Source organism: Ischnura elegans, chromosome 3 (assembly GCF_921293095.1).
Source record: "Ischnura elegans chromosome 3, ioIscEleg1.1, whole genome shotgun sequence".
Taxonomy (NCBI): Eukaryota; Metazoa; Arthropoda; class Insecta; order Odonata; family Coenagrionidae; genus Ischnura; species Ischnura elegans.
The window spans coordinates 20,342,382-20,357,244 of record NC_060248.1 but is presented as its reverse complement, the minus strand read 5'-3'; the positions used below and the strand labels follow the sequence as shown (position 1 = coordinate 20,357,244).

Below are 14,863 nucleotides of genomic sequence, written 5' to 3'. Positions count from 1 at the left end.
TGCAACTCTCATTTTATTGCTTCTATTGGACCTAAATTGTTTTCTATTTATCATTGAAAGATGCCTGTTCACATTTGCTCTAACATTATTCATGTAAAAGCTGCGTAACACGTGTTGTATGCTAGAGCCTTTTTTAATGAATGTTCGACTTTTACTTGATATTCATACGCTGCTCTGTTAAAATCTTTCTGCTTAAGATCCCAAATGCTTGGTGCATATTAAAAGTGTGACCTGACCAGTACAAAGTATCATCTCTCTTCGACTTCTTTTTGCCACTGGACCATCCAACTTTACATTTGATTTATCCTAATCTCTAGAGAGTTCTACTAAAAATCTTTCTGTTATGTGTTTCCCACCAAAGGTTCAAAGATAATATAAATCCCAGATATTCACATGTTGCCTTTATGTGGAGTCTGTTTACAACAGTGGTGATTGTGAGACATCTTACATTAGAAGTGCTTGAATTTATTGGAAATTAGGACTAGCCCCCACTCTTTGCTCCCCACATATCCAATGAAAGAGAACATCAGTAAAAGTGGGTGTATTAAAACGGTTAAAAATAGATTTTATGATGGCAGCAAAATGGTGAAAGGGTCCCAAGAGAATTAAAAAAAGCGAATGAAGCAGTAGAGCACACAGTGTTAGAGTTAAAATGTAATAACCATGTAGTAAATGTGAGAATTATGTCGAAAATGGAGCGAGATCGGGTCCCATCCCTGATTACATGATAATTACAGCATCGGAGCATTGATGAGTGCAAGAAGAATGAAAGCTGGACTACAAATAGTGAATTATTTCGTTTAATATGTGGTTTGACCATTTCTTCTAATATGGAAAAAAACATCTGTATGCCTATCTCTTTCAGATTGTATGACTTACATTTAGCATTAGGTGGCACAGAATCAGTGTGAAGAATGTCTGAGAAATTAAATAGTTTTCTGCAAAGGATAGAACGGTTTGAATGGTAATATATTGTTACAGGGATTAGTATATTGATCCAGGATTTCTTTCTGGTGGGAAGGAGGCACAAGCAAGGCCGTATCCAGGATTTTTCTGGGGGGGGCACTAGGATACCTCGTAATACAAAACGAACATAATGATAATGGGACCGTATTAAAAATCTTGCCTATTTTTTAAGGGCACACCCCCCCCCCCCCCCCCTAGATCCACCTATGTATTTTTACATAGTTACCATCTGCTGCTCAAGTTTAGGTAGTCATTCCTGTGGTGAAGAAGGTTGAGCAGAACCATGCATGTAGACACGAAGTATCTGTTGCCTAAATTGCTTGCAATAATGGACATTCATGTTGGAACAGAACAAGAAAAATTTAAGCTCCTGTTCATCAAAGTAATTTGCATTAAAATGGTTGTTCTTCCATACTTTGGAAGGGTGTTTCATATCCATTCCTAGCGGGCAATTTTTGTTACTTTGAAACTACTAAGGAACAGGGTGAGTCGGACTCTTTCGACCCAGCATTTTTGTTCACTTTAGCCTTGCAGATGTCTGTACTGCCAATGGTGAAGTCAATTTATTATTATTATTTCTTTAATTTTGCTCACTTGTAGAGAAACGTTAGAACTCACGATTTTTAAGAGTTGTTGTATCCATGCAGGTTGAATTTTGTCAAAAGAGGGAACCTAGATAAAGTGGTAAACATGTGTTTCTAAGAAATTATGAAAACATTATGCACCTCTGTTGTTGCATGTATTGCATATAGCTGTGACATTCACTCAAAATAGCAACTTTTATAAATCAGATAACTTCTTTTCTTACTTGTAAGCAATATGTCTTCAGTTCCACATACCTATGTAGTACCATTGCATTATTTTGCATGTGTTCTTATTGAATGGTGAAGAAATTATCATAAATATAACAAGTAGGATGTTTCTCCCCCTCCAAGCTTTTATGTTGTCATGCTCATTGTAGTTCAATACTCTATTACGTTGCAGGCCTTTGTTTTATTAAAGCATGTGATATTAACTATCTCACTGGTCATTTACAATTTGATGGAAGAAAAGTGTTAACTACCTATATGGTGGAAAACCATGTATTTGTTTACTCTTGTACTATCATTTACAATAATATCAACATATTATTTTTATATCTATATATATATATATACACCCACGTGTCCTATTTTACTGATGGGGCCAGGTCAGTGAAAACTTGGGAGATTGACTCTTGAGGCAATCTGGATCCTTTGCTTTTATGCATCAACCTAAGATTTGGCAGTAATTAGCCACATGGACATGAAGATACAACCACTGCCACTTCCTTTGCTTATTTCCTCTCAGTGAAAAAATCTGCATATAAATAAATGTATTAACTTAGAGTCGTCATTGTAAAACATGTGCTTCAAAGTTGTTCCTATAAGTTGTCTGCTACCAAATGCTTACTATTCATAAATTATTTTGTGATTTGTAGGCATGGGTACTGTTATTGTCCTGGATCAACCTCATATAAAAGAAAAGTACCCATCTGCATAAGATTGTCCTATCTATGAGTTTATTGGCGTGCATGTTACCCCTTCTTGAACTTCCAGAAAAAATCCCAAAATCTTTTAGCTACTGATTGTAAAATTTTCATTTCCAGATGGAATTATTCTAAACATTTATTTACCTCCATGACAGTATAGTTTTTCCCCTAAACTGAATTATCAACAAACAGAATGATGGAGATATGATTGCAAACTTATTTTATCTGTTCCACCATTTTTCTCTGACATTTAATAAATATAATTTAAACTCAGTTAGTGAGTAGGATTCATTCCATCTTGCCTTTCCTGAACTAGTTGCAGTGAGACTATCTCGTAATTAAGTGTCATCATTGAAATATTCAGCCTGAATTTACTTATTAAGAAAAATATTACCTTCACGGTCAATTTTTTCTCTCTTCAATTCCCATTTTCAGGCCGAGAATTTCATGTAATTCACCTTTCTATTAAATTTTTAGTAACAATGGAAAGCATATTTTTTTGACATATTTGACATAGACATAAGTTTTCATTAATTTATCCACAGATAAATAGTCTATCCACAGATAAATAGTCATTTGCCAAGAATTAAAAGGAGGACTAGTTGCTCAAAAGATTTTTTTAGTTGATGTGGCCACATTATGTTTCTCTGAGAATGAAGTGGTAGATCTACAATAAAACATTGTTCTTGAAAAATCAAATAATTTGACATATTATTTTGCCTGTGAGAATTTTTTGCAAAATGGTACAGTGTTATTACCAGTGTCATTTATTTCACTTTGCTGAAGATGGGTGAGTGCAATATGTACCAAAAATTTAAAGGAGGTGATGGAGATAGGTTTAAGTACTTATCAAGTGTATCTTGAAAGTCTTATTCACTTAAGATTTTTTTCATAATTTATTTGAGAACTCAGCAATTTTGGCGGATATCTTGTATTAATGTGAAGCTGACTCTAGATACTGAATGTGGATTGTTTTTTCCATAGTTCACAGTAGTTTATGGAGTTTACTGCGATCCCTCCAAAGCGAGCAAGAGCGATTGAGGCAGGCATTGGAAGCTGATGCGGGTGCTTTGTTAGCTCATTCTGGTGCTGCTCTCGTTGCTGGTCTACGCACCTCATTGGCTCAGGCACTTCAGCAAAATGCTGAGCTCCGTATGAGGTTAGGTGGTGAAGACAGTGCTGCTGCTTCCGATGTTGTTGATTCTCTGCAGCCAGGAGAAAATAATGGAGTGCCATTGCTCCATACACCAACTGCATCTGTGAGCATTGTAACAATTGTTTCATATTATGGGATGGTTTCCTTTTTGTTTTTTATTCAAAATCTAGAGAGAGGGAATCTTCTCAAAGATGATGTTCCCTTCCCCCAGGAATATAAGGCCTAGGCTTGTAAATTTGGTTGCAGTGGAGCTGATAGCCTTGGCTAATGCTGCACCTAGCCTTAGTAGCTTCATAAAAATGAATAAGATGAAGTGCAAAACTTATGAAAAATATTTAAACTGACTGATTGCTATTCATGCTTATGAAATTTTGTAGCATAGTTTTCTTGTACTAATACATACAGGCATCCCCCGAGTTACGTAAGAGATGCGTTCCGGCAGACTATGCGTAAGTCGAAATTTACGTAAGTCGAACCTTTGCGTTGGCGCTTCAGAGATTGCTGTATAACAAGTTGTATCGTAAAGAAATGAGCGCAACCACATCCATCGCTAGAACTGCAAATTTTCACGTTGATTGCTGACTTGGGATTTATAAGCGATTTTTCTACAGAAATTAATGAAATTTCCTTCGAGGAATGACAAAAATGGGTCACTTTGTTATTTTTAGCACGTAAAAAATTCTATAACTATTCGATATTTTTTCTACCATAGGTTGTACGAGCGAATATCTACTTCTTCGCGCTCGCATTCGAAAATTAACGTAATCATTTGAAATACGGTTATCGCTTACGTAAGTACGGATTTACGTAAGTCGAGACATACGTAACTCGGGGGATGCCTGTACATGAAAATTTCACCAAGACCGCATGATATAGTTCATGATTGAAAAATCTAATGATATCTGTGTTTGCATCATAGTTCTAATTAATGTATGACCAGGTAGTTAGCCACAAATTTGCATCAGGGGGTGGTGGATAGTATGTATGAGTTGCTTACACCGATATTTTTCATCAATTTGAACCAATGGTTAAACTGTACATTTCATTAAATCAGCTAAATATTTAGTTTGCGTAATGTTGAAAGTTAAATTTATCATTGATTTTTGGCTGTCTTCAAGAAATGTTATACAGTGGAGCCTGTATATAACGAAGTTGAGGTTTCCTCCAGAAGTTTACTTTTTTATGACCGATCTTCATTAAATGTGGGTCCGCTCTTGTTAACTTTGAATTGAACTTGAAACCAATGTTACTGCAGTAATATTGTGGCACTTTTTTAATTATCTCACACTGAGAAAGAAAAAAAATGTCTTTAAGTCCTTAGAAAAAAAGAGCTACCTTCCAAATCGACTGAGAAAACTGCTACCTTCTCCATTTCAGAGTTTGCTGACACCGCCTACTTCATAAGTATTTCTCACCAAAGATGCTCAAATGAACATACCAATTCGTCTATCTTTCTTGCAGTTAAAATAGTAAACAGGGAAATGGTTTCATGTTTTGTTTCCTCCTACATATGGACATTCTAGAAATTTGCCTGTTTTAATTGGGAAACATGCATCGTACTTTAGAATGCGTGCCTGAGATATCTTTCGGGACAAGTCACCCATTGGATAAACGAGGTCATCTTTTTGCTTGGACAAGGCCTCCTGTCATATACTGTCAGAGTTGTGGTTAAACTTGGTGTGGGGATACTGAATTCTCATAAATGTGCAATGTGTTTCACTCCCGTGTTGGTATAATAAATTAGTTGCTCTCATGATTTTTAGGCTTCCGCCTTGTTGTTTCACGTCTGATGACGACAGTATCGCCGGCATCTTCATGTCTGTAGTGGAGTTTCATGGCAAATAGGCCTGAAAACGTATGCCAAAGTGGTAGAAGCAATATTCCATTTCCATTGACCCTTAAACTTTAACTCATCATTTTTGTGACGGCATAAATCATTATAGGTAAGTTTTCACGTAATTGAACATGGTTTTCAATGGCTTGGAACTGACATTACTTAAACTAGCTGTAACTGAGTATGGATGTAGCTGACTAGAAGACGGCTTTGAGTATTTTACGCAAATTTTGGATGTCAGAGGCACAAAGCTGGCGACTGCAACTTTATTTGGGCACTTATATATATAATTTTAATGGTTTTCAAGGAAAGCCACGGTCTTTACCAAAGTTAATAGCTATTAGAATGGCAAAGCCGAAGAGGTTTCAGCATAGTTGCGTTGACAGTAGTTATTTTTCGTAAAAAAGTACTTCACAAGCATCAAGGCGAGACATTACTATGTCCCTAATTTGTTTTTCTTTAATTATAAATGGTTTTCAAGGCATGACAGGGCCCGTTTAGAAGTTAATTGCAATTAAAACGGTGAAGCTTAAGAGGTTTCATCACGGTATTGTTGACAGTATTTATTGGTAGTTAAATTAGGTAAAATATTTACTCATTAGGATAAAAGCTGGTATTTGAAGCATTCTAACTATATTTTTAAGTAATAATAAATGGTTATCATGAGCTTATAGCCCTTTAAACATCAATAATTATTAATAATAAATGCGAGACGATAAGCAGACGAATCCCGGCGGCCATATTACTTGTAGCGAGTAGCATGCCATGGACCTCACTAGACTTTTGCAGCGGGTGATCGTGGCGGTGCTCTGCCGCTACAGTGGCTACGTCATCATCTGATGACGTATCTAGAAGTAGTGAGGTTTCTGGATACGGGCCTAAAACAGTCATTTTTCAGTTCCACCACTTAGACATATGTATTTATACTGGCACATTTTGCCTCGATCTCCAATTCTACTGGATGAAGATGCTGGTGGGTGGGAAAACTATTCTCATCAGATATTTAACAATGAGGTGGAAACCGGAAAATCATGAGAGCATGTGCTACTCATCGCAAGTAATTAATTAGTTACCTGTCAACACTAATCCCTGCTGATGGGAATAAGTGAAGTTCCTCTAATCAAGCCCATCAAAAACACCTCAAAACATTGGAAAATGGTTTTATCCATGATAATTAATTTTAAGATCGCTGAGTATTTGAGCCCTTTCATTCAAACGTCACATTCGAACTGGAATGGTAACTGCAGTCATACAGCGGGACACAACCCTTGAAACTCGATTGCTGGAAAATGATGCAGTTGAGTCTATGAAGAGTGTCCCCTCCCATCCTTTCATGGTTTTTTTTCCACCTCTTTGTCTGAGCCTGTGCTCTCAGCCCTCCACAGAATCTTTCTCTCTCACCCCACTATTTCTGAGGTAAGATACCCCTCGCTCAAGATACGTAAGTTCAGCTTGTTATATTCCGGACGTCAAAATAATATCTTTGATTGACTCACCACCCTAACAACTTGAATGTAGCATTTAGTAGTACCGTATTTTCCGGCGTATAAGACGACTTTCTAGCACCTAAAATCTTTTTTAAAAAGTCGGGGTCGTCTTATACGCCGGGAATGTGGCAGCAAGGAGGAGGGGTGGCCGCACTGAACAAACACTTCACACATTTGCGGCCACAGCATTTCACAGATTTAAGGCCACTGTATCCTGGTGTACTAGATTCTTAGAAAGGCACAATTTGGTACTGAGGCAAAAGACAAAAATTGCACCGAAATTACCTGCAGATCTTGATGCCAAATTAAATAACTTCCATCGATACGTAATAAAACAGCGCAATAAACATGGCTATGCGTTAAATAGTATCGAAAATATGGATGAAACCTCAATGAATTTTGATATGGTTGGAAATAAGACTGTCCATCTAAAAGGTGAAAAAACTATTTTAATTAAAACAACAGGACATGAGAAGTCCAGTTTTACAGTGGTACTAGCTTGCACAGCTGATGGCGCCAAACTGAGACCAATGGTTATTTTTAAAAGAAAAACAATGCCGAAACTCAAGTTCCCTGTTGGTTGTTTTGTACATGTGAATGAAAAAGGCTGGATGGATGAAGAAGGGGTAAAGCTATGGCTTGATAACGTATGGAGCAGGCGACCAGGTGGACTTATTAAAAAACGTAGCCTACTGGTGTGGGATATGTTCAGGGCTCATTTAACTCCCAGCACCAAGGAAAGGCTTGCGAGACTAAATACAGATTCAGCAGTTATTCCTGCAGGATTCACATCATTGGTACAGCCACTGGATGTGTGCCTAAACAAGCCGTTTAAAGATCGCATTCGAGAACAGTGGAATGAGTGGATGGTTAGCGGTGAGAAGTCATTCACAAAAGGAGGAAACATGCGTGCTCCACAGTTGGATGTTTTGTGCACATTTGTTATAAAAGCCTGGAATGACATTGATGCAAAAACAGTAATCAAGCCTTTCAAAAAGTGTGGCATATCAAATTCGTTAGATGGTATGGAGGACGACTACTTGTGGCAAAATGAAGAGGAAGTCGAAGCTGAGACCACACCATCTGATACGGAATTTGATCCATATGATGATTGCCTTACAAATGTAGAACAAGACGTTATTGATGTACTGATGATATCAAATGACGAACAGGAGGATTTTAAAGGTTTTTAAATGGAAACTGCGTTGCTGACTCGCAGTGACTTGCGAGCTCTCTCTATCGTTTGTTAACTTCCTTGTATCAGACTGCTTTAGGAAAAGTTTAATCCACTTGCACTGTTTTAGTTTTATATGTTTTATGAGGAACTGACTTATGTTTATTAGTGACCGTTTTCATGCTATCATGTCATGCCATGATGTCATAAGCATATTAATTAAAAATTTCTATATTGAAATCAAATCTGATGTTTTTTATTTGCCGGTAGTGTGCGTTGGAAAAGGGGTAGTCTTATACGGAGAGTATAGCACGAATTATATATTTTAACAAAAAAGTTGGGGGTCGTCTTATACGCCCAGTCGTCTTATACGCCGGAAAATACGGTACTTTTTAACTCATCTTTATGTAATAGTTAGTTAGCATGGCCCAAGCAATCTGTGAACATTTTGCTACTTCTTTGATTTAGAGGAGTTAGGAGATGCATATTTCGGGTGAGTCTTGCTGTGCACAAGACATGGGTTGGTTTTTTGCATGTTCTTATGGTCTGAGAAAAGGAATTCAGATGGTAAGGATAGATTTCTGGTCGTCAATCCATGCACGATTTTTAAGTAAACCACGCATTGCATTTCATTCATCATCTAGCCGCCAATAAGCTACATCAGTAAGCTTTATTTTGATAATTTTAGAAGTCAAGGGTGGGAGAAGGTGCAAAGTTTGATTAGAGGGGAGTGAAACAGGGAGCAGGAGGTAAGAAAAACATAAAACAGAGGGGCTATATGTAATACAAGGAGGGGAAGGAAGTGGGCTGAATTGAATAGTCAACCCTATTTTGGAAAAAGCAACTTTAAGCTGGTTAGGACCTAGGAAGAGGGATTTTGGATGTTTAGAGGTTTTTTATTGGGGGCCACTTACACCCCAGATCATCAATATTATCTCTGCATATTTAGATTGGTGGATATTTTTTCGATGAGCTCCTTAAGTGTCATGCTCATAAGATTTTCCAATTTTTTGCAGATCTTATAATCTACCTGATTAAGTACTAGATGAAATTTCATACAACATTTTTTGCAACATTGGTCTTATTCCTCTTATCGTCTGTGTCCATGAAAATTTCAAATTTTGTATTTTAACTTAACACTTCCTTTTTCCTCCTCCAAACTGAACAATATCAAAAGTCTGTCTACACAATTGTGTTTTTCGGTAATGCAGAACAATATGTAGAAGAAAACCGCCATAGACTGTCAAACACAGGAAGGGTCAACAGTGGAGTTGGGGAGGGGTGGTTAGCAAGAGAGGTTGAAAGTTGCCTGGTGCATTACAGACATAGGTTTTGTCCAGCCCATGTCAGGGATGGGAGTTCATGTTCTTTGAGTCTGAGAAGAGGAATTCCAAGGCAAATGGTAGATTTTTCCTTGAGCATTTGTATGCAAAAATAATTGATATTGATCAAGCTCTCAGCATCTGGAAACTAATATATATTACTTTGCCACAATGTTTTATGACAGCAAAAAAGGGGTTAAAATATAAAACATATCTTGCTGAGGGACCAACTTCGTTATAAGTGGGACTCCTTTCAGTATGACTTTGTTAAAAGTGAGATTTTCTGCATGGCACAAAGGCCTTTCTTGACTTGGTTCATTTTAAGTGGGGTCCACTGTATATAAATAAAGTGGATTGTCTGAGTGTAGATGCTCCTGTGCCTCAGCAGATGTATCATGGATATTCACCTTCAGGGGGGTCTGTAGCTATCAGAGATCCCCTAGCTAAGTGCCTAACTATGATCCATCCCATAACTTGTTATGATAGAGATTATCAGATTTAATGTTGATCCTTGATGTGTCGAGTTATCTATGAATATAGATGATTTTTCTAATGCACCAGAAAAAGTGTTTATCGTATTTGTAATTGTGTATTCTTTGGAGACCATATTTTTCTGCTTTTTTGTATTGAAATACATCTGAACATAACTTTAAGTGTATACATCGTATGTATATATGGCCCTAATTATTTTATAGTTTATTGGAGCCAAAAAGAACCAAAGTATATCATTGCATAGACTTTTTAGCCTAAAATTAAATTTTACATAAGAAAAGAATATTTTTGTTTACTTTGGCTTTTATTTGCTTTGGGTGGATATTTACTTAATCCTCTGTTCAATTTGTGGGGTAATAGAAGGTATTATGATAACTTTTGATCAATAAGATTCATTATAGACAGCTAAGTATTTGTTATACTGATCACTATACATGTAATCTTGATAGTGGATTTTTTTTCGTGTAAGCCTCAGCGGTCATCTCTACATCAGTCCCTCTCATACAGCAGCTCAGAGTTTCATGATGCTCGAGAATATCAGAATGGGGATGAGTCAGACAGTACATCTTCTGGAGCAACTTTTAGCAGTGAAGATGAAGATGATGATGCAGGAAGCGTCACAAGTGAAAATAGTGACATTGGAGTCGTAGAATATTCCTCAGCAATGGGTTTGTTGCATTTTATTTTCTAATTGGAATTGATTTGGAATTTTTTAGATAATTTTAAATAGGTCCAGTGCTTTCAATGAAATCTGTGGCATGTGTTGGAAAGCTTCATTTTATAATGGATATCAAATGATTTGGACATTGCTACCATTATTAAAAAAACAGACATTGTTATTTATTATCACCTTTATGTTAACTCCCTTCATTCATCTGTTGGATACAAATAGTCAGTCGTTTGCTAACTTTTTGATTTTCAACTTAGCATAAATGTGAAAAATTTACCTGAAGGCCGTTTTATAGGGGGCAGGTACTTGCACAATCTGAGGTGTGTACGAAGGCACAGTCAAAATTGCATCATGTATAATGGCGGATTGCTAGAACACATGCGAGATTGTGTGGACGTGAGATGGCAAAATAGACCCTGTTCCAATTTTGTTCATGCATTCGTGCAATTCCGCGCCATTTAGGAAATTAATGCAATTCTAGCCTGTGCAATTCCGTGCCCGTGTAAAACAGCCTTAAGAGTAATGATAAACTTAATAATAATGGTCATGTATGATTCAGTCACCAAATTTTCAAATAATGATTTCTGATAGGTAATATGTTATCTTTAATCAGTTGATGTTTAAGTCTCGATCAACCTGAGGGCATGGTTTTATATTTACGTATGACACATGATGTAACTGTGAGAGCTAGGAAACTAATATTTAGGGGTTTACATGTATTTGTATGGCATTATGTGTTCCATGAATTGCCATGGGAAAATTTTTTCCTGTACTGGGAATCAAACCATGGACCTAACCAAATTTTGTTGACCTTTAGCTTTTTATATTGACATTCTGCTTTCTTATGGTCAGAATAGTTATGTTTATTAAAATTTTAATGCACATATCTCCATGACTATGAGGAGTTGGCATGCGAGGAGGTCATAATGTTTGGGGGATACTATCTCAAGTTAACCCACTCTCCTCCAGATTCAGTGAGTCGCCATCCACACCCAATTAAATCCCCCTCACCAGAAATTATTTCTTTCTCCAAGAAAGCTCTGTCTTTGAGTGGTTACTATTTATGTATTTGCATTATTCATCTTCAAACTTAGTGGTGGGATATTCCAACTGTGTTGTATAAATGGAGTTGAAATTCACAGTACATATTGATCTCACGGATGAGTGAAACACAAAACTTCAATGATCACTAAACATGTGTATAAGTTTCATTTTCAGCTTTAAAAGAATGGTCATATTTCCCCGTACTTCACTCAGCTTGTTTGGCTGAAGGTCAAATTGAAAAGAAAAGACCTTCATGGTTCTTGTCTGTATGGTCGTTTTAACCCTTTCGTGCTGAATTTCGGGTGGAGCCAATGGGCATTTTCATGCATAGAAGACCTGACGTCAGGTATAGCTGTCATGAATTTTTTAGCGCAAACAACTGGACGTCGGCTCTAGCTGACATGAGGGAAGGGAAGTGACCACTGAGGTAGCCATTGTCAGATGCATTCAGGCCTGGCCTGAGATACAGCTTAGCGAGTCCTTAGGGCCACTCCTTGGCAATTTAGCCCGACCCTCCCTCTCATTTATGATCATCCTTAATGGAGGAATCTGTTGCGAAGTGATTATATTGTCAATGGTTTTTGCAATGTTATAGTATTCATGAACTTTGCTGTTATCAATGCTAGAAACCTGTTTTAAATTCCTCAAAGCTTAAAAAAAAATTGTAGTAATTCTTAAAGAACCATAAATTATTGAAAATCAAATGCAATATTTAGTTTAAAAAAAACACTGGTAACACAATAAGTTGACCATGGACTAGCACTAAGATAGGGTTAGAGGATCTAGTCCAGTGGCTAGGGTAAGGGGTGAGCGCGTGTTGAGTGGGGTCCCAAATCGGTGGGACAAGAATACCTCGGTAACTCCACCCAAAAGAAGAGCTCCATACGGAGAGGTTTAAAATATTCTTATGATTCTCGTAGCACGGAAAACTTTTTCCAATTGTAGGCACCGGCAGGAAAGGGTTAAAAACCTTAAACCTATATATCTGACATATTTGTTTCCTATTAGTGATGAAAAGCCAATGTTATGGCAGGAATGGATCATGGTTACTTTATCTTTGCCCAAATGCAGGACTAAAACCTATCAAAAATCCTTTTATTATTATTATTATTTTTTGTTGCTGGGATAAGGTTAATGAACAGTATTCCCCATGAAATCAGAGATTCTACTTCAATATTTATTCTCAATAAAAGACCCTTTCATTACCTCTTAGCTCTGGAAAGTAAATAATTACGTTTTATTTCACATCGTGTGCATTATTATTATCTTTTGTAAAATATGTGTCCGCCTCTATTATACTTTTTCAGTATATACTGTTTTGAGCTCTTGGTCTAATGTATCAATTGTTATGTTTTTTGTGGACACTGCAAGTCCAAGGAGATTAGAGTATTTTTCTTCTTCCTCTTTTTCATATTCCAGAGGTGATTGTATCTTTAAATTTTATATTTTCGACACAAAAATTTAATTTCCATGTGACCATGGTTTCTATGTCATAGCATCTTCCTCAGGTGCATAATGCAATAAAAATGTTCACCTAAGTACAAAAAACTGTTGTGGTGAGGGTTTGGATCTATGTATGTGGGAGTGGGATGTGGTGGAACCATGATGGTAGAGAGATTAAAATTTTATGCGGAAAATACAATATTAAAAGTCATTTGAGATGAGTTCTAAGTTCCACTAAGTTAAGCCTGAAACTATAAACAGAAGTGGTGTGCTGTGGTGCAGAAGACTATGCTGTGGTGCAGAAACCCAAGATCCATGGCTTAATTCCCAGTCCAAGGGAATTTTTCTCATGGCAATTTATGTGAATTTAAACTTTGTGTCTTTTTAATTTGTTAGTGTAGTGTGGGCTAATCTTGATCAACTATGTTTTTATTGTGGTCAAGGTAATTGTTGAATGTGTTAAATGATTTATGTGAAATTACAGTTGTCAGCCATAGCAGTGATAAATCTCCAGAAGCCAAAGTATTGTGTGATCGAGCAGATCAAGATTCTCCATGCTCTGAGTGGACAACTGTAGGGACAGAGCTTGAAATGTTGGAGGGTGCTCCTCAATACTTTTATCGAGAGAGACTCCCTGCCCCAAGGCCACCCTTGGATGGTCTGCCCTCTGTTTGGAACCTCTTATGCCAAAATATAGGCAAAGATCTGTCCAAAGTGTCCATGCCAGTTGCTCTTAATGAGCCTCTGAACATGCTGCAGGTATTTTATCTTTGCATTCTAAATATTAGGTTAAAATTCATTTCAACTTCATTGCTCTTAATTTTTTGTCCTAAGTATGGTGCAAATACAGGGTATCACTTTCAATGCACTTTCACCTCGATGTAGGTGTATAATTTTACTTTGATCATATTGCTATGATTTCTAATAGCATCAGGACATTTAGCAATGAAGGATGTAGTGTAGTTGGTACCATTTGACCTATTTGTTTCTGAGATTTCTTTTGCATACATGCAAAATTTTTCATAAATACTAGTGTCATTCTTCAAATGTTTGTATTGGTAATTTTTATTTTTTTCAGTAAGCAATTTCTTATAGTTTGTCCGCAATGGACTCTGCTACAGTCATCACACCTTATCATCTAGAAAACATATCATCATCTTAATTTGGTCTTTAGAGTGGAAAAGCTAGATTATGTTACTAGATTATGTAAACTCATTTTTAAAACACCTTGAGATAATGGTTGTGGTCTCAGTCTGCACATGGGCCCATAGCAGGAAAAGTGATCTATTAAAAAATTTTGTATGAGAAACTTTCGAGTATTTAATGGTAGTATTTTGTGTTTGCTGGTAATTTTTTCAATCAATATTGATCTAAAAAGAAGAGAGGAGAACCAGAGCAGAACTTACTGCAACATATTCGCTCTACTCCCATACCTATTCATTCGCAAAATATCTCTCGTAATTTATTGTTACTCTCAGGCCTGGAAATATAGTAGGGTTCTCTTGTGATGTTCTGCGAGTCACTGTGAAAGATATCTATTCTCAGTTGCTTAAGTGATCTAAGCCTAGCATGCAGCCTCTGAGTCTCCAGTGACTCCCAGTCTAATTTGTTTAACATATGTGAAATGCTTTCTGTATGCCCATTGCAGTTTTTGACAAATTGTGCAGCTATACTTTGTATTTTACATAGTTCACGGATTAAGTCTTTCTGTGGCAGATACCATTTGCTCGCTGCATATTCAAGGTGTGCTGCACGAGCACAAAAT

General features: G+C 36.8%; 1 protein-coding gene across 5 annotated transcripts in view; it reads left to right on the top strand.

Annotated features, from left to right (window-relative positions):
- Positions 1-14,863, top strand: part of LOC124155511 (oxysterol-binding protein-related protein 3-like) — a 63,583-nt gene that overhangs the window by 34,457 nt on the left and 14,263 nt on the right. For 4 of the 5 annotated variants that reach the window (XM_046529391.1, XM_046529392.1, XM_046529389.1 and 1 more), the window contains 3 exons: positions 3,461-3,735; positions 10,411-10,609; positions 13,583-13,857. In XM_046529391.1, the coding sequence (XP_046385347.1) occupies positions 3,461-3,735; positions 10,411-10,609; positions 13,583-13,857 (749 nt within the window). The remainder of the gene's footprint in view (positions 1-3,460; positions 3,736-10,410; positions 10,610-13,582; positions 13,858-14,863) is intronic. The other variant, XM_046529390.1, reaches the window with a different exon arrangement.